Genomic DNA, 18,365 nt, shown 5'->3' with positions numbered 1-18,365 from the left:
CAAGAATCCCCAGCCCGACAAGACGACCATGGACGATCAAAAACGTCCCTGGAACCGCAAGCCTACCAAGCCTGCGAATAAGTGTGCTACCGCATGAAGGGTCGCATTCGGGGGTTTGCAGCCCGGTGGTCCTCTCGGTTATCCGACCAATGGGTCTGCGATCTGATTTCCTCCAGGTACAAGATAGCGTTTCTCTCTTGGCCGCCAAACCCCTCCCAGCATACCCGTATCCCCGGTTCGCCGGGAGGCCCTCTTGGGGGCAGTAAGGGACCTGCTGAATCGTGGGGTGGTTGTACCGGTTCCGGAATTGGAGCACTTCCAGGGATTCTACTCAAATCTGTTTGTGGTTCCCAAGAAGGAAGAGGCACGTCCAATCTTGGACCTAAAAGCCCTCAATTACTTTGTAAAAGTGAAGAGGTTCAGAATTGAATCAGTTCGCTCTGTAGTCGCTGCACTCCATCAAGTGGACTCCCTGGCATCCTTAGACATCCAGGATGCGTACCTGCACATACCCATATGCCTTCGACATCAAAAATTTCTGCGGTTTGCAGTCGGGGGGGGGGGGGGGGGCACTACCAGTTTGTGGCTCTTCCTTTTGGTCTGGCATCAGCCCCCAGAGTCTTTACCAAGGTATTGGCTCCAGTTTTGGCGTTCCTACGGCAATGTGGGCTTGTGATCATGGGATACCTAGACAATCTCCTCCTGAGGGCATCTTCCGCCTCAGAAATAGAGGAGGATTTGGCGATCACCATGCAGACCCTGCAAGAATTTGGGTGGCTCTTGAACCTAAAGAAGTCGGTGATTGTACCGACCCAGCTTCTGGAGTACCTAGGCTTGCTGCTGGACTCCATGGAAGCGAAAGTGTTTCTCCCTTCAGACAAACTGCAGACTCTCAAATCTGCTGTAAAACTGCTCATGAACCGCAAGTGGTTGTCGCTCCGCTTTTACATGCGAGTACTGGGACTCATGGTAGCCTCCTTCGAGGCAGTACCTTATGCCCAGTTCCACACCAGAGTCCTGCAGAAGGAGATTTTGACAAAATGGGACAAATCTCGGTTGTCCCTGGATCGACAGATCCAGGTGAGCCAGTCAGTCAGAGACTCACTGATCTGGTGGTTGAGGTCCCTGGTGATTCAGTCCAGAAAATCGTTCCTACTTCTGAAGTGGACAGTGATCACAACGGATGCCAGCCTATCCAGCTGGGGGGCTGTAATGGGAGCTCAGGGCCTCTGGTCGACGGAAGAATCCAAGTTGCCGATCAATCTGCTCGAATTGAGAGCGATCAGGCTGTGCCTCTCCACATGGTTGATGAGACTGTAAGGGCGTCCGATCAGGATCCAGTCAGACAACGCCATTGCGGTGGCATATGTCAATCATCAAGGGGGAACAAGAAGCTCAGCCGTTGCACGGGAGGTCACTCATTTACATCCCGGGAGTGGAGAACTGGCAGAGACGGACTATATGAGTCGACAGATGCTGGACCCAGGAGAATGGGAATTGGGAAGAGTGGGGAACATCAGACGTGGATCTTCTGGCCTCCCGTCTCAATCAGAAGGTGCCAAGACTCGTGTCCAGGACGAGATCCGTGGGCAGGCGCGTCAGACGCGCTGGTGGCTCCGCGGGATCAGTACCAGCTGATCTACGCCTTTCCTCCACTGAATCTGTTACCACGCCTGCTTCGCAGAGTGGAAGCCGAATGGATCCCATTGATACTGGTTGCCCCAGATTGGCCTCAGCGTCCTTGGGACGCTCCCTGGCTACTGCCGTTGCGAGAGGACCTTCTGTCTGAAAGTCCGATTCTCCATCCTGCTTTACCATCGCTGGCTTTAACGGCATGGCTATTGAGAGCCAGGTGTTGAGGAACCAGGGTCTGTCGGACTCGGTGATCCCAACTATGTTAAGAGCACGAAAATTTTCTTCCCGGAAGATATACCATCGTACCTGGAAGGCTTACATCTCTGTGTGAGGAGAAAGGATGGCATCCGCGCTCCTTTTCTATATCCAGGATCCTACTGTTTTTTTCAGCAACGAGTAGACCAGAAATTGGCGCTAAGCACCATTAAGGGGCAAATTTCAGCTTTGGCTGTCTTTTTTTCAGCGACCCCTGGTGTCTCACTCCTTAGTGCGTACCTTCCTTCAGGGGATACGACATGTCCCTCATGGGGCGTCCACCGTTACCCCCATGGGATTTGAACCTGGTGTCGCGCTTCAAAAAACGCTGTTTGAAAATATCAGGGAGATTCCCCTGTTGACTCTTTCCCAGAAAGTGGTCTTTCTAGTGGCCATCACATCGGCCAGGAGGGTTTTCGGAACTGGCGGCCTTGTCCTGCAAGTCGCCCTATCTGGTTATCCTCAAGGATAAGGGGGTGTTGCGTCCGCAACCGTCTTTTCTACCGAAAGTGGTCTCGGCTTTTTATATCAATGAGGACATTGTGTTACCATCTGTGTCCTAAACCGAAGCACCCTAAGCAGGAGGATGCTGCGTTTGGGCGCAGTGTGCTGCAGGCGGCAATATAGAGCCTCACATCTGATGGCGGTCTGTATTGTGTGTGTCTCCTTCCCCTCAGGGGCATTGCTTTGAGACATCCCAGATGGTAATTACTATAGCGGCTTTGTGTCCCGTAATGTACGATAAAGAAAAATAGGATTTTTCCTACAGCTTACCTGTAAAATCCTGTTCTCGGAGTACATCACAGGACACAGAGGTCCCTCCACTATTTATTGGGATATTCATTGCTTTGCTACAAAACTGAGGTACTTCCTGTATGGGAGGGGTTATATAGAGGGGCGCTTCCTGTCTTTTGGGTGCGCCAGTGTCATTCACCTATAGGTGGCGTATAACCCAGATAGTAATTACTATAGCTGGTGTGTGTCCCGTGATGTACTCCAGGAAAAGTATTTAAGAGGTAAGCTGTAGGGAAAATCCTATTTTTATGGTTCTTAAAGCAAACCCTTAACTATTTGATAACAATTATTATTCTTTCACAAATTAGCATACATTTCACATTAATAATTTACTACCAAAATTAGTGTGTGTTGTAAATTGCCTCCAGCATTGCTCTTGTTTCTTCTTGCTGGAGGCGGCCATTTTGTTGAAGCCCAGAGCAGTCACTTCCTTATTGAAAACTCTCCCCCTCTTCATACTCTGAAAAACTATATGCCACTTCAATTATATAAAGCATGTATACACTAATGAAAGTGCCAACAAAATTAATATTGGGGCACCACATCCAAAAAATGCTATATAGAAAATATTAATATGTGTCGTGAGGAAAAAGACTTTCCCGGTATTCCCCCCCCTCCCAAAGATGACTCTGCAACATTGACAATTTTATAAAATTGCATACAGATTAATCATACCTCCTTGAGGAGGCATTCTATATGTACATCTAAGTATGTTTATGTAATTTTAGATCACTGTACTAACATTGAATTGTTAGTACAACAGCTCTGACCTGTGCGGTCAGGTTTTTTCATTCAACACTGAGTTGAATGTGTAAAAAATAGTGTGTGGGGGAGGCTTTACACTGCGAAAGTTCACAGGCAGCTGGTGGCTAAAGGGGAGAGAATGAGAATCTCCATGTAAATTTAACTAATTTAACAAATATTTTTTGTCTCTCTAGCAGCAGCGTTTGTCCTGTCACCTCTCCTGCTTTTCTCTTCTCCCTCCTTAATCTGTGTTCCCTCATCACAGTCTGTGTCTTATCTGTTCCTTTCTTCCCCCTTCGGTAAACATAATTCCTAAAGCTGTCAGCTGATTGGCCTCTAGTGGCTCTGATTTTAGGTACAGTGCTGAAAATAAAGAGCAACTGAGCATGTGCAGAGCAGGGCAAGACAGTGCATTACTGCATTTTAAACAGTATAGGCATTTGTTTTTAATGTATTACATAGCTATATCTGCAGAAGGGGTCGGCCTAACTAAAGTTCCACTTTAACTCCAGTCTGCCACTAAGCCCAATACAATGGTACCACACTGATGCTGCTGAATACCTTAAGTTCCTTTTTTTTACAAAATTTAAAAACATCCAGATGTAGGGCAGTAGTCACTGGCTATATCCTGACCATGGCTGGATGGTGGCGCTGTACACAGCATTGTTTGTTTTCTTGGGACTTGTTATTTCAAGTAAAAGTCAATGATAAGAACGAGAGCTCAGTCTACTGACAGCTACATCATTTGGTGTGGAATTCACTTTTAAAAGTTGCATTTTCATACTCTCATATGTCTTCTGCTCTCATTTCTAGGCTGGGATTCAAGGAAAATGAACATGTCCTTTGTACAATACGTGTAGATGGTAATGGAGTCATCACACTGAAGCCTGATGTCACTGGAACAAAAGGGCCCTACAGGTATATGCACCCGTATTGTTGTAGCTTAGGACAGGACTTGACAAATCCTAGATGCAGGGTAGTTGGTGCATCTCCAAATTGCAGGTGTCACTTGATTTGTTTTAATGCTTTTTTTTTTATTGTCATTAGTACCCTAGCTTCTTGAAAATATGTTGTTTCCAACAGTGCATTTGTTGGCCAAGGCATTTCATATGATATTTTCCATGCTTGGCGCAAGGCGATTAGAGGAGTTTTCAGAGATCATATTCATTTCATGGGATCACATTAAAGCCATTAACATCCTTTGCATTCCTCTTAGGTTGGAAATAGAGAATCAAAAGCGTGAGCTATGGAGATATTCTCTGCACCATGTTTCGGAGTCTGTCCAGAGGGAGGAACAAGAGCGGGAAGAAGCCGTGTACAAAGATGTAAGGGGCAGTGGATGAAGAATGCTTGAGGATGTATGGGGCCTGGAAAGAGGAAATAGTTTGGTTTAAGCACTGCAACTTATATTCAGGAACAAAGACAATATAACACATTATATGAGTATAATTATAATAAGAGTGCTGCGGTGTGTACTGTCTTATTAATTAGGACTTAAAAGTCAAAAGTAGTTTAAAGAATAATTGCAGCCTTAGGCCTTGTTCACATGGGGCTTATAAATGCATGGCCCATGTAAAAAAATCAGGATGAACTTGGCCGAAAACCGAAATGGACAGTTTTTTTTTTTTTTTTTTTTAAATTAAAATAATGTAAATAATGTGGCTACCGTTTTGTATTGAAGTCAATGAGACCCAATTTTGTATTGGGGTCAATAGTGGGGATTTTTGCCTTGAAGTCAATGGGAAGTGCTTTTGCCTTGAAGTCATTGAGACACAGCATGCCAGTATCAGCACTTTTTGTTTTTATCGGCAAAACCCTAATTTCAGCTGAAGATTTTCAGTGGCCGATATATCGGCGTATCCCTAATAGACCTGTTTCTCCAACCTTAGGATATCACCAATACTTTTTATCCATTCTCCTAAGGTCAGTGTACCAATAGCAATTTGCGACCCTGAAAGAGGGCTCTTACAATCGCCTCTTTAATAAACGTCTCCATGTCAAGTTCCTCCAAAATACTTTAAGATACAACTATTAGGATCCAACGGAATCGTAACTTGAAACACTGAATGAAACAAATCAACCACCCCAGTTATGTAGCTATTTACATAGTTCCTCCATGTCCACTAGGAAAACGTATTGTAATCCCAGGCTTTTACCAATTTCCATAGAACTTGTGAATTAGGACATTGTTTGCAAAAATTTCAAAAAAAAAATACTACATAAGGAAAATTACTCCCTTAACACAACTTCTGCTATATATTGAGCATTTTAGTGGGAACCACAGATTGTTGTCTGCTTAGGAGACTGACGTGAGAGTACCAGGATTTTGGTGTTTTATAAGTACCGTGTCAGATGCTGGTATTTCTCCAAACATCGCTATTTGAAACAAGCTGCAGTGTTCTCTACGACATCTCTGATTGTGTCATGTTATTTGGATTAAAGGGCACAGGTTTAGGATGTGTAGGTTAGATTAAAATTCCATAGAATTCTCCTACAACTAGTTTGGCAGCCATATTGCATGGAGAGGATGTGTTGGCCATTTTAACTAGATATACCATACCATATTCCTTTTTTGATTGGTCTTTGCAGTCTGTGTTATGATTATGATTTTACTCTCCCAATACTTTCTTTTCAGTTGTATGGAAGGCATAAAGAATATCTGAACAGTCTTGTGGGCTCAGATTTTGAAATGGTGAGATAACCAGTAATTCTTTTTCTTTAAGCTCAGTGATTTTATTTAGTTTAAATGGAATATTTTTCAATAAAAATAACAAACATGTTATACTTATCTCCTTTGTGCAGTAGATTTGAGCAGCCCAGATCCTCCTTGGGTCCCTCTTCTGTGCTGTGAGTCCTGGCCCTTCCTTCCTGTTGTGTGCCCCCACAGCAAGTGGCTTGCTATAGGAGCACGCAAGCCGAGTCACAGCTCCCTGTGTCCATTCAGGATGGAGCTGCAGCCCAGCCCCGCCCCTCTCTCTCGATTGGCTGGCTGACTGACTGACTGACTTTGACAGCAGCGTGAGCCAATGGCGTCGCTGCTGTGTTTTAGCCAATCAGGAGGGAGAAACTTGAACTGCCGAGACACTTGTGGACATCGCTGGCCCGAGATGGGGCTCGAGTAAGTATTTGGGGAAAAGTTTACCGCTCAAGGTGGTGGACTTGTGGTTATACCCTGCTTGAAGTGAAGGCTGTGGGTGCTGGCTCTACACTTCTAATGATGAAAAGGAAATGTCTGGACAGCCGCACTCCAATTAAATGCCTTTATTGTAGAAAATCAATCAATTCCATACATGACAGCAGAGGTACAGGTACAAGAGCAGCTATGACTAAGCACCGATGATGGTGTGAAATGCGTCAGTTGCTGTTGTACATGTATAGAATTAATTGATTTTCTACAATAAAGGTGTTTAATTGAAGTGCAGCTGTCCAGACATTTCCTTTTCACCAAGTATTAGGGAAGCTGAGGGGGGCTGCTACACACAGAAGGCTTTTTATCTTAATGCATAGAATACAGTAATGCCCTGTACACACGGTCGGACATTCCGACTACAAAATCTGTCGGATTTTTTCAGAAGGATTTTGCCCCAAACTTGTCTTGCATACACACAGTCTCACAAAGTTGTCGGAAAATCCAATCATTCAGAACGAGATGACGTAAACCACGTACGATGGGTCTATAAAGAGGGCAGTAGCCAATAGCTTTAGTCTCGTAATTTATTCTGAGTATGTGTGGCACTTTGTATGTCGGAATTGAAACAATCGGATTTTGTTGTCTGAAAATTTTAGATCCAGCTCTCAAACTTTGTGTGTCGGAAATTCTGACGGAAAAAGTCAGATGGAGCCCACACATGATCGGATTTTTCAACGACACGATCCAATCGCACATTTTCCATCGGAAAGTCTGACTGTGTGTACAGGGCATAAGATAAAAAAAACCTTCTCACTTTACAACTCCTTTAATATTACAGCAGATGCTATACTTCAGATATGCAAATCACAGCTTTCCCTGTAAAAGTCAAACTTGGTGTCACCTCAAGCCTCCATATTGGGCAGTGTGGCTTTCCATCCCAAAGACCATTAGGGAGTCTTAAAGGTGGAATTTTAACAGGAAAAAAAAATCAATATTTGCACATCATCTGTCTATATTTCTGGCTTTACTGATTGTCTCTGCTAAAAATAAAAAATTTTCTTCGTAAAATGCTTAGTATTTGCTTAGTATATGCTTTTTTGACATATCTACTGCCATTCTGAGTAGTTGCTTCATGTTTTTTATTTACATAGTAAAATTGAATAAAGACAACAGTCCATCCAGTTCAAACTTTTTTTTTAGTACTTTAACCACTTCCCGTCCGCCATAAAGCAATATGACGTGCGCAAAGTGGTTCTGTTATCCTGACTGGACATCATATGACAAGATCAGGATAACCCGCGATCGCACGCCCAGCGTGGCAATCGTTGATGTGGTGTGTCAGTCTGACACACCACATCTCTAATCTGGGTATAGAGCCCCTGACAGAGGCTCTTTACCACGGGATCGGCTGTGCCCAATCACAGCTGATTATGGTGTAAACAAGAAAAGCCGTATATCAGCTTTTCCTCTATCGCGTCTGATAGACACGTAGAGGAAAGCTGATCGGCCCCTGTCCTGACATGGGGCGTCTGCACTGATTGATTATCAGTGCAGCCCCCCCCCGGATGCCCACCAGGGATGCCACCCGGGATGCTGACCATGGATGCCCACCTAGGACCACCAAGGATGCCACCCAGGACCACCAGGTATGAACTTTAGAGGTGCCAGTCAGTGCCCATTGTAGATTCCAATCAGTACCCAGCCGTAAAGCCTGCCAGTGCCTCCTCATCAGTGCTGCCTATCGATGCACATCAGTGCCGCATATTAGTGCCTCATCATCACTGCCAATTATTGCTGCCTTATCAGTGCCCATCAGTGCAACCTTTATCAGCGCCCATCAGTGAAGGAGAAAAACTACTTATTTACAAAATTTTATAACAAAAACATAGAAAAACTTTTTTTTTTTTTTTTTTTTTTTTTTTTAAATGTTGTCTTTTTTTGTTGTTTTTGTTTAGCTAAAAAACAAAACAAAACAGTGGTAATCAAATATTACCAAAAGAAAGCTCTATTTGTGGGAACAAAATGATAAAAAAAGATTTTGGTAAGGTGTTACATGACTTCCCCCCAGGGAGGGGGGGAAGTGCTAAGTATTGAAGTGGTTAACCACTTCGCACCCAGGCCAATTCTGACATTTCTCTCCTACATGTAAAATTCCTAATTTTTTTGCTAGAAAATTACATAGAACCCCCAAACATTATATATGTTTTTTTTAGCAAAGACCCTAGAGAATACAATGGCGCTCATTGCAACTTTTTATCTCGCACGGTATTTGCACAGCAATTTTTCGAAACGCGTTTTTTCATGCTTAAAAAAAAAAACAGTAAAGTTAGCCCAATTTTTTTGCATAATGTGAAAGAGGAGGATACGCAGAGTAAATAGATACCCAACATGTCACACTTCAAAATTGCACGCGCTCGTGGAATGGCGCCAAACTTTGGTATTTAAAAATCCCCATAGGCGACGCTTTAAATTTTTTTACTGGTTACATATTTTGGGTTACAGAGGAGGTCTAGGGCTAGAATTATTGCTCTCACTCTAACGTTCGCGGCGATACCTCACATGTGTGGTTTGAACACCGTTTTCATATGTGGGCGGGACTTGCGTATGCATTCACTTCTGTGTGCGAGCTCACGGGGACAGGGGCGCTTTAAATTTTTATTTTTTTTGTTAATTTTTTTTTTACACTTAAAAAAAAAAAAAAAAAAAAAAAATTGATGACTTTTATTACTATTAAAAGGAATGTAAACATCCCTTGTAATAGGAATATGGCACGATCTGACCTATTTACAGTGAAATATGGGGTCAATAAGAATAAGAATAATAAAAAAAAAAACGATCCTGGCTTCCTAGCCAGATTGGCGCCGTTAATTTGAATACCGAGGCCGGGCGTGACGTCATAACATCGTGCCCGGCCTCCGAAAGATCATAGAGACTCCGGGGACAATCTAGTCCGCCGGAAATCTCTATGATTACTTGCTGGGGCCGGCGGATCCTGTGACCGACTCACCGATGGAAACGGTGAGTCGGTAGAAGCACCGGAGGGCGGCGGGAGGGGGGGCGTCCGATCCCGCTGCCTGTAAGAAAGATCAAGCGGCGTAACAGCCGCTATGATCATTCTTATGGTGCAGGGAATCGCCGGCTAAAAACGGCAATATCTGAATGATGTCTGTGGCCTCAGGCATCATTTAGATATAACCACCGAAACCCCATGACGTCAATAGACGTAGTGTGGGAACCAAGTGGTTAAAGAAGAGTTGCAATTCGGGGGCGTTCTCAGCACCAGTATCTTTTTTTTATTTTTTTTATTTTTTTTTTTTTTTCAGTTTTTTTTGTTTGTTTTTACATTCTTACATTCATTACATCACTTTTTGCGTGCTAACTGCATAAGGCCTCTTGCACATGATACTCCTGTTTTAAGCATCTACTTTTTTTTTTTTTTTTTTATATATATATTTTGTATGTATTTTTGTGTATATGCGTTTGCCCATCTTATTCTCGCATTCTTGTTCTGCACAATATGTAAATTGGCATGTGTGTGCATGAGGTTTAAATTACTGACCAAAAACGCAGACTTTTCTATTAATTTTTTTACTAAGAATGCATGCCACTTGTTTACGTGTCTGCGTGCATAGGCGCATTACAATTAATGGGCTGTATTTTAGCTGTACTGGGCTTTTTCAAGCTGTAGTGTGCAAGAGGCCTAAAGGTCTCCTGCAACTTTACCCTCCCTTTTACCAATTAAGTCACCTTGCCAGTGCTCCCCTGCTGCTTTTTCCTTGCTTGCAGGTGACCACATTACCCATTGTTTTCAGTTATGGGGGAGCATACCACCACCCACAATGTAAGTTTACACAGTTCTAACAGCCAACTGCTACGCTCAAGCTTTGTCACATGACTGGGGTAGTGGTTTTATCACTCTCCCTAGCCTCTGACACTGGGAATTTTTTAGTGATGGCTGTGACAGAAAAAAGTTCTGGTGTGCCATAGATGGTTCGAATCTCGACAAGTTTGGTAGAAACCGGCTAAGATTTGAACCATGTATGGACAGGCTGAATGTAACCAAGTTGATCGATTGATCAACTTGGGTACAACTAGCCTGCTGTTATAGCCGCTAGCAAGAATCATTGCCTTCTCTCGGCAGGGACGGCTCAATGGTTCCAACAGAGTGTACTACCACTTTAAAGCACATTTTATTCTTAGTACATTGTTGCTTCAGTTACATTGCGCTTAACTTATTCTAGATATCTCTGCTTTGCAATCCTGATTACCGGTATGCTAATTTCTCTATTTTCTAGCCTCCAGCTGGTACTCTGAGAGTTTTTATAAATGGAGAGATTGGTAAGCAATTTAAATTGTTTGTGCATGTATAATATATACTGTACCCGATTCTTACAGTTTACTGTATGATGTTTTTAGTTGTGTTGCCCATTCTGTTAAAACAAACTCTCTAACTATGCTTGCTATGCTATAGACAAAGCAAACCACAGGAGAAATGAATTATTTGAGTCAAGAATGTATGATCCTAACAAATCATTTGTACTGAAATGACAGTATATAGAGGTGATAGTTTTGGGTTGGTTATAATTGGTAAAAACCCTGAGATACAGGTTCTCTTGTCCTATTTATAGTAAAATTATAGTCTGAAAATTTCATATTTTGTCATACATACACTTTACCTGCATAGGGTTAGGAGAACACAAGCGACCATGGTGATATGGGTTTTAATCTCATTTAAAGTAATACACTCAAATTCTCCACTGATATCTGCAGTGCTTGGCAACCTAAAGTGTGCTGATAAAATAAGAGCATAATTATTTCTACAGAATTCTTGTATGGCATGGTTAAATTCCAGTACCAAATATTTCCAGCAGGTGGTGGCCGTTCTCTCTTCCTTTCAGGCTTTATACTGTAGAACCAATGTGAGCTGGAGCTACTGTCCTTAAATCTTGTTTTCTTAACATGTATATTTGAAACTGTCTCGCAAATTTTTTAATGTGTTTTCAATTGAAACACTGTTGCTTTTATTAACATATGTTGATTTTTTTTTTTTTTTTTATCTTCCTTTTTTAGTGTCTGCTCAGGAGTATGAATGTGACAATCTTTATGTACATTTCTTCTTAGAGCTGCCTAAACGTAAGTATTTAGTATAGAACGTGGGTTTGTATGTTAAAGTACAACTATAGGCAAAAATGTATTTTTCATTTTGAATAGAGAATAGAGCAAGGGAGAATTATAACCCCTGTCAAATATTTTTTTTTTTCCCCTGTATTCCATTGCACAGATTTTCCTTCACTTCCTGTCCCATAGCTAAACAGTAAATGAGAGGAAATCACTGCAATTTAAGGTAATTCCTTGGGACTCCCAGCCCACCAGAACTAGTCCCCATTCGAAGATTTCCCCTATATTACTTTTCTGGAGACAACCCAAAATTTAGTTTTTTTTCTTATACTTTCACTTTGAATGATAATGGTAAACAGGGCATATGGGGAGGTATTTTGAAATGTGTCTAAATATTAAATTGGACCTATAAATAAAAAATGAAGATTTGCTGTCTTATAGGGAATATTTAGTAAGGTTAATTGTGGCTAAGCAACATCTCTAAAAGTCTACCTTTTTGTTCTTAGGCATAGCAATGCATTTGTTTCCACGAAAGGCCAATAAATAGAGAAACCAATCCTTTTTACGAATTCAGTGTAATCTTCTTACAAATCCAAAGTTGAAAAAAGTTTGACCCTTACCACAATGGGTGGACTCCCAGTCAATGGAGTCGTTAGCGCGAGCACACAGCCCTCTGCGGGTTTTTTTTGCGTGTAATCCGTTCCGTTATGATACTAGACGTATAGATAAATGTAGATCCTTCGGAAGCGATCGACATAGATTACGACAATTCCGTGCGTCCTCCTTCCCTTCTCGAACACCGTAGATAGTGGTAATCCGATCTCCCTGTGCATCTGAAGTTTGTTTATAGCTCCCCAGCAAATCCTCCGATATCAGGGTTTTACAATGAGCAAACCTGTGGTAAAACACAAACTACTCGGGCCTCTCGGCCACGAGTAGAAGGAAGGGGAAAACAAAGAAGGACTCCAATCGTGAAAGTACCGTTTGGAAAACGACAATTTATTTAAAAGATCCTTTTCGAACATACAGCAGACCAATGACCGAATAGGTCCGATGCTAAAGAAAACTTTATAGTATACAATAGACCAAAAGGTACGACCGAATCGGTCTAACTCTAATACATAAAAAAATACATATGCATAAAAAAACGGTTAAAAATGAAAACAGATATACACCCGTGCTAGGGAATATTCTAAGCGTGGTGGTATCAGCACAAACAGCCCGACATGTTTCGTAAAAACTTACATCCTCCTGGGGCACAGGTGATATGCTGATCCATCACATCTAAATAGCGTTACAATTAGACCAAGCCTCGATTATGTTCGAAAGGGGGGAGGGTCAGCATTCCGGCCGAACCAAGCCTCACTTCCGGACGGTAACCATTTTTCCGAAGGCTATACAACCTATCACTCGTTCTACAACCCATTGGTCCCGCTCAGGTCGCCATTTTCATGGAGACCAAAACCACGGTCCAGGTCCTGAACGGAGTATTAAGATTAAAACAAACCTCGATTCTATTCGAAAGAGGTGGAGGTCAGCATTCCGGCTAGACCAACCCCACTTTCGAACGGCTAATTTTTCCTCGATAGATATAGAAATGCACTGAATCCCTCATCTCTCAAATCATTGGTCCCGCCCCGGTCTCCATTTTCGTGGAGACCGAACGCGGTCCAAGTCTGGAACAATACCTAAGCTTGAGTTATATTTTCGTATAAATTGAATCTACACATGAACTGCACACCTCTAACTAAAAAGCACATATCAAAGAGTATACAACTACTCCTATTTGAATGGCCCACGGTGTCCAGTTCATACTTATGAAATCATTTTTCTAAATAAAAAAAGGAAGTGGTCCCTCCTCATTTAATTCAAAAGTGAAAGGAGACCCAAAAGAATGAAAAAATAAATAAAATAAAAAATGAATAAAAATACCTATAAGGCGCACCCTATCTATGTTACATATCTATTGTAATTCATACCCCTCATGCGTCATCTATAAAAGCATTAATCTCTATATCTACATTTAGTCCAAAAGGCTTAAGGCTCTTAATTTTATATATCCAGCTCATTTCGAGTTTTGAAATTGCCCTCTTTTTAGGGCCTCCCCTCCAAGGTAGCTGTAATTTATCGATTCCCAGGAGGGATGTCCCCCTAGGGTCACGATCATGTACCTCCAAATAATGTTTTGAGACCGGGTGTCCTTTAAAACCCCTTCTAATGTTACCCAAATGTTCACCCAATCTCACCTGAAGGGGGCGTAATGTGCGACCCACATAGTGGAGCCCACAGGGACAAGTTAGGAGATATACCACACCCTCTGTAGAGCATGTTATAAATGTTTTAATAGGGAAGATTTGTTTAGTACTTCCTGAACAAAATTCTGTTGTTTTCTTTACCTTTATCTTATTAATGGAACACACACACAGCATTTATTGCATTTAAAGAATCCTATCAAATTCTGAAAGAACATAGGTTTAATTGTCGGGGGGTCACATACATTGGGTGCGATTTTTTTTTTTTTGTCTAATTGATGGCACACCCCTAAACGCCACCTGTGGTCTCTCTGGGAGAAATTAACCCAGAATTTGGTCATTTTTAATTATGTGCCAGTGCTTACGCACAATTTTCTTGACCGAAAAGTGTTGTTGAGAGAATCTAGTAACAAATGGGCACTGGAAATTGCTGTTAATACTATTCCCCCTCCACCACCGTTCTCTCTTTAAGTAAAAGGCTACGGTCAATCTCTCGTACCTCCCTCAATTTTTCTTTTAAGTCTCGTTCTTCATAGCCTTTGGCTAATAATCTCTCTACAAGGACTCCGGCCTGTGTATCAAAATCTTCCTCCCGGGAGCAGTTACGCCTCATTCTAATAAACTGGCTTTTCGGAACGGACTGTAGCCACGCTTTATGGTGGCAACTGTCACGTGGGATAAATGCGTTACGATCAGTGTCCTTGAAAAACGTGGCTGTCAGTAGATCATCTCCCTCATTCCAGATTTTCAAATCCAAAAAATTGATGGTGTGTTGACTCGCTTCATACTTAAATTCTATCCCTCTATCATTCCTATTAAGTTCCATCATGAACTCCTCAAGTGACTCAAAAGAGCCATTCCATAGGAGGAGGACGTCATCTATGTACCTAGCCCAAAGGGCCAATTCAGGTCTTTTATCCGAATAGATGACGTCCTCCTCCCGTTTCCCCATAAAGAGGTTCGCCAAACTGGGGGCAAATTTGGCCCCCATGGCTACTCCCCTTTTCTGGAGGAAGAAACCTCCTGCATGCCAAAGGAGTGGGGACCTCCTCAATACCCCCGATGGGAAGAACAACAATCAGAACAGTGGGGTTTTCCCAGGGAGGGACAGAACGTAGAAAGACCAATAGAACCCAGAGAGGAAAGAGAGGTGGACGGAGATCAAAAAGCAAAACGAAAAAGGGAATAAATGGAGAGGGAATTTTCAATCTCAGTAGTGTCATTCTTACTGAGGCTGAGATTTCCGTTTTAGATAAGGGGCTAAAATATGCCCCCCCCTAAGGCTCTCAATAAATTCGAAACGTATATGGATATACAAAAATACACCAGGAAATTGAACGTTAAAAGGTATATGTTGTCCAATACACAGGAGAGGAATGCGATTAGCCAGACTGATATTAAACACTCTGGTTTAAGTAACGCATCCCTCTTTAACCCCCCTGGTGGTCTATCTGCATCTATCAGGGTCTTTAGGGACGTTGTCCTTAGGGATCTTGAATGTCTGAAAATCAAAGAGACAAAGAGGGCAAGGGAACTACAATTGGGTCTCAATCAGCTTTGTAACCAGAAAAATCTGGTTATTAGACCCGCAGACAAGGGAGGGGGGATTGTGATATTAAATAAGGAGGACTATTTAGGTGAACTCAATAGAATTGTCGGAGATACTGATACATATATTCCACTACCCGGGGATCCAAGATTTAAATATAAAAAGGAACTGGAAGATATTGTTAAGCGAGGCTTTGAGACGGGTATTGTAAATAAAAAGGAGAAGTCCTTTTTAGTCCCTGTCTCTTCTAGGATACCCGTCATGTACTACCTGCCTAAGATACATAAAGATCCGGTTCACCCACCGGGTAGACCCATTATTAGTGGTATCTACTCATTAACGTCAAGAGCCGGGAAATACATAGACGGGTTCCTACAACCTCTAGTTAAACTTTTACCTGCTTATATTAAGGATACACGTCATATTATTAATATCCTAAAAAATTGTCAATACCAGGAGGGTATTTGGATGGTCACAGCGGATGTGACATCCTTATACACAGTGATCCCACATGATTGGGGCCTTTGGTCAGTAAAGTATTTTTTAGATAAAAACTCAGGTTTGGTGGACAAACAGAAGGATTTCATTATGGAACTCCTAGAATATGCCATTATGCATAATTTCTTTTGGCATGCAGGAGGTTTCTTCCTCCAGAAAAGGGGAGTAGCCATGGGGGCCAAATTTGCCCCCAGTTTGGCGAACCTCTTTATGGGGAAATGGGAGGAGGACGTCATCTATTTTGATAAAAGACCTGAATTGGCCCTTTGGGCTAGGTACATAGATGACGTCCTCCTCCTATGGAATGGCTCTTTTGAGTCACTTGAGGAGTTCATGATGGAACTTAATAGGAATGATAGAGGGATAGAATTTAAGTATGAAGCGAGTCAACACACCATCAATTTTTTGGATTTGAAAATCTGGAATGAGGGAGATGATCTACTGACAGCCACGTTTTTCAAGGACACTGATCGTAACGCATTTATCCCACGTGACAGTTGCCACCATAAAGCGTGGCTACAGTCCGTTCCGAAAAGCCAGTTTATTAGAATGAGGCGTAACTGCTTCCGGGAGGAAGATTTTGATACACAGGCCGGAGTCCTTGTAGAGAGATTATTAGCCAAAGGCTATGAAGAACGAGACTTAAAAGAAAAATTGAGGAAGGTACGAGAGATTGACCGTAGCCTTTTACTTAAAGAGAGAACGGAGGTGGAGGGGAATAGTATTAACAGCAATTTCCAGTGCCCATTTGTTACTAGATTCTCTCAACAACACTTTTCGGTCAAGAAAATTGTGCGTAAGCACTGGCACATAATTAAAAATGACCAAATTCTGGGTTCATTTCTCCCAGAGAGACCACAGGTGGTGTTTAGGGGTGTGCCATCAATTAGACAAAAAATCGCACCTAATGTATGTGACCCCCCGACAATTAAACCTATGTTCTTTCAGAATTTGATAGGATTCTTTAAATGCAATAAATGCTGTGTGTGTTCCATTAATAAGATAAAGGTAAAGAAAACAACAGAATTTTGTTCAGGAAGTACTAAACAAATCTTCCCTATTAAAACATTTATAACATGCTCTACAGAGGGTGTGGTATATCTCCTAACTTGTCCCTGTGGGCTCCACTATGTGGGTCGCACATTACGCCCCCTTCAGGTGAGATTGGGTGAACATTTGGGTAACATTAGAAGGGGTTTTAAAGGACACCCGGTCTCAAAACATTATTTGGAGGTACATGATCGTGACCCTAGGGGGACATCCCTCCTGGGAATCGATAAATTACAGCTACCTTGGAGGGGAGGCCCTAAAAAGAGGGCAATTTCAAAACTCGAAATGAGCTGGATATATAAAATTAAGAGCCTTAAGCCTTTTGGACTAAATGTAGATATAGAGATTAATGCTTTTATAGATAACGCATGAGGGGTATGAATTACAATAGATATGTAACATAGATAGGGTGCGCCTTATAGGTATTTTTATTCATTTTTTATTTTATTTATTTTTTCATTCTTTTGGGTCTCCTTTCACTTTTGAATTAAATGAGGAGGGACCACTTCCTTTTTTTATTTAGATTTTATTTAGAAAAATGATTTCATAAGTATGAACTGGACACCGTGGGCCATTCAAATAGGAGTAGTTGTATACTCTTTGATATGTGCTTTTTAGTTAGAGGTGTGCAGTTCATGTGTAGATTCAATTTATACGAAAATATAACTCAAGCTTAGGTATTGTTCCAGACTTGGACCGCGTTCGGTCTCCACGAAAATGGAGACCGGGGCGGGACCAATGATTTGAGAGATGAGGGATTCAGTGCATTTCTATATCTTTCGAGGAAAAATTAGCCGTTCGAAAGTGGGGTTGGTCTAGCCGGAATGCTGACCTCCACCTCTTTCGAATAGAATCGAGGTTTGTTTTAATCTTAATACTCCATTCAGGACCTGGACCGTGGTTTTGGTCTCCATGAAAATGGCGACCTGAGCGGGACCAATGGGTTGTAGAACGAGTGATAGGTTGTATAGCCTTCGGAAAAATGGTTACCGTCCGGAAGTGAGGCTTGGTTTGGCCGGAATGCTGACCCTCCCCCCTTTCGAACGTAATCGAGGCTTGGTCTAATTGTAACGCTATTTAGATGTGATGGATCAGCATATCACCTGTGCCCCAGGAGGATGTAAGTTTTTACGAAACATGTCGGGCTGTTTGTGCTGATACCACCACGCTTAGAATATTCCCTAGCACGGGTGTATATTTGTTTTTATTTTTAACCGGTTTTTTATGCATATGTATTTTTTTATGTATTAGAGTTAGACCGATTCGGTCGTACCTTTTGGTCTATTGTATACTATAAAGTTTTCTTTAGCATCGGACCTATTCGGTCATTGGTCTGCTG

The 18,365-nt window shown here is 42.1% G+C and overlaps 1 protein-coding gene across 1 annotated transcript in view; it reads left to right on the top strand.

Moving 5' to 3' along the window:
* The window catches only part of MKS1 (MKS transition zone complex subunit 1), an 87,365-nt gene that overhangs the window by 37,589 nt on the left and 31,411 nt on the right, over positions 1–18,365 (top strand). The window contains exons 7-11 of the mRNA XM_077480617.1: positions 4,243–4,347; positions 4,646–4,754; positions 6,065–6,121; positions 10,855–10,897; positions 11,630–11,692. Of these exons, the coding sequence (XP_077336743.1) occupies positions 4,243–4,347; positions 4,646–4,754; positions 6,065–6,121; positions 10,855–10,897; positions 11,630–11,692 (377 nt within the window). The remainder of the gene's footprint in view (positions 1–4,242; positions 4,348–4,645; positions 4,755–6,064; positions 6,122–10,854; positions 10,898–11,629; positions 11,693–18,365) is intronic.

The sequence above is a fragment of the Lithobates pipiens genome, unplaced genomic scaffold (genome assembly GCF_037356315.1).
Source record: "Lithobates pipiens isolate NorthernLeopardFrog02 unplaced genomic scaffold, aLitPip1_a1.2 Scaffold_16, whole genome shotgun sequence".
In the NCBI taxonomy this organism is placed as follows: domain Eukaryota; kingdom Metazoa; phylum Chordata; class Amphibia; order Anura; family Ranidae; genus Lithobates; species Lithobates pipiens.
Note: the sequence above shows the minus strand (reverse complement) of the source record. Positions and strands in the feature narration are given on the sequence as shown.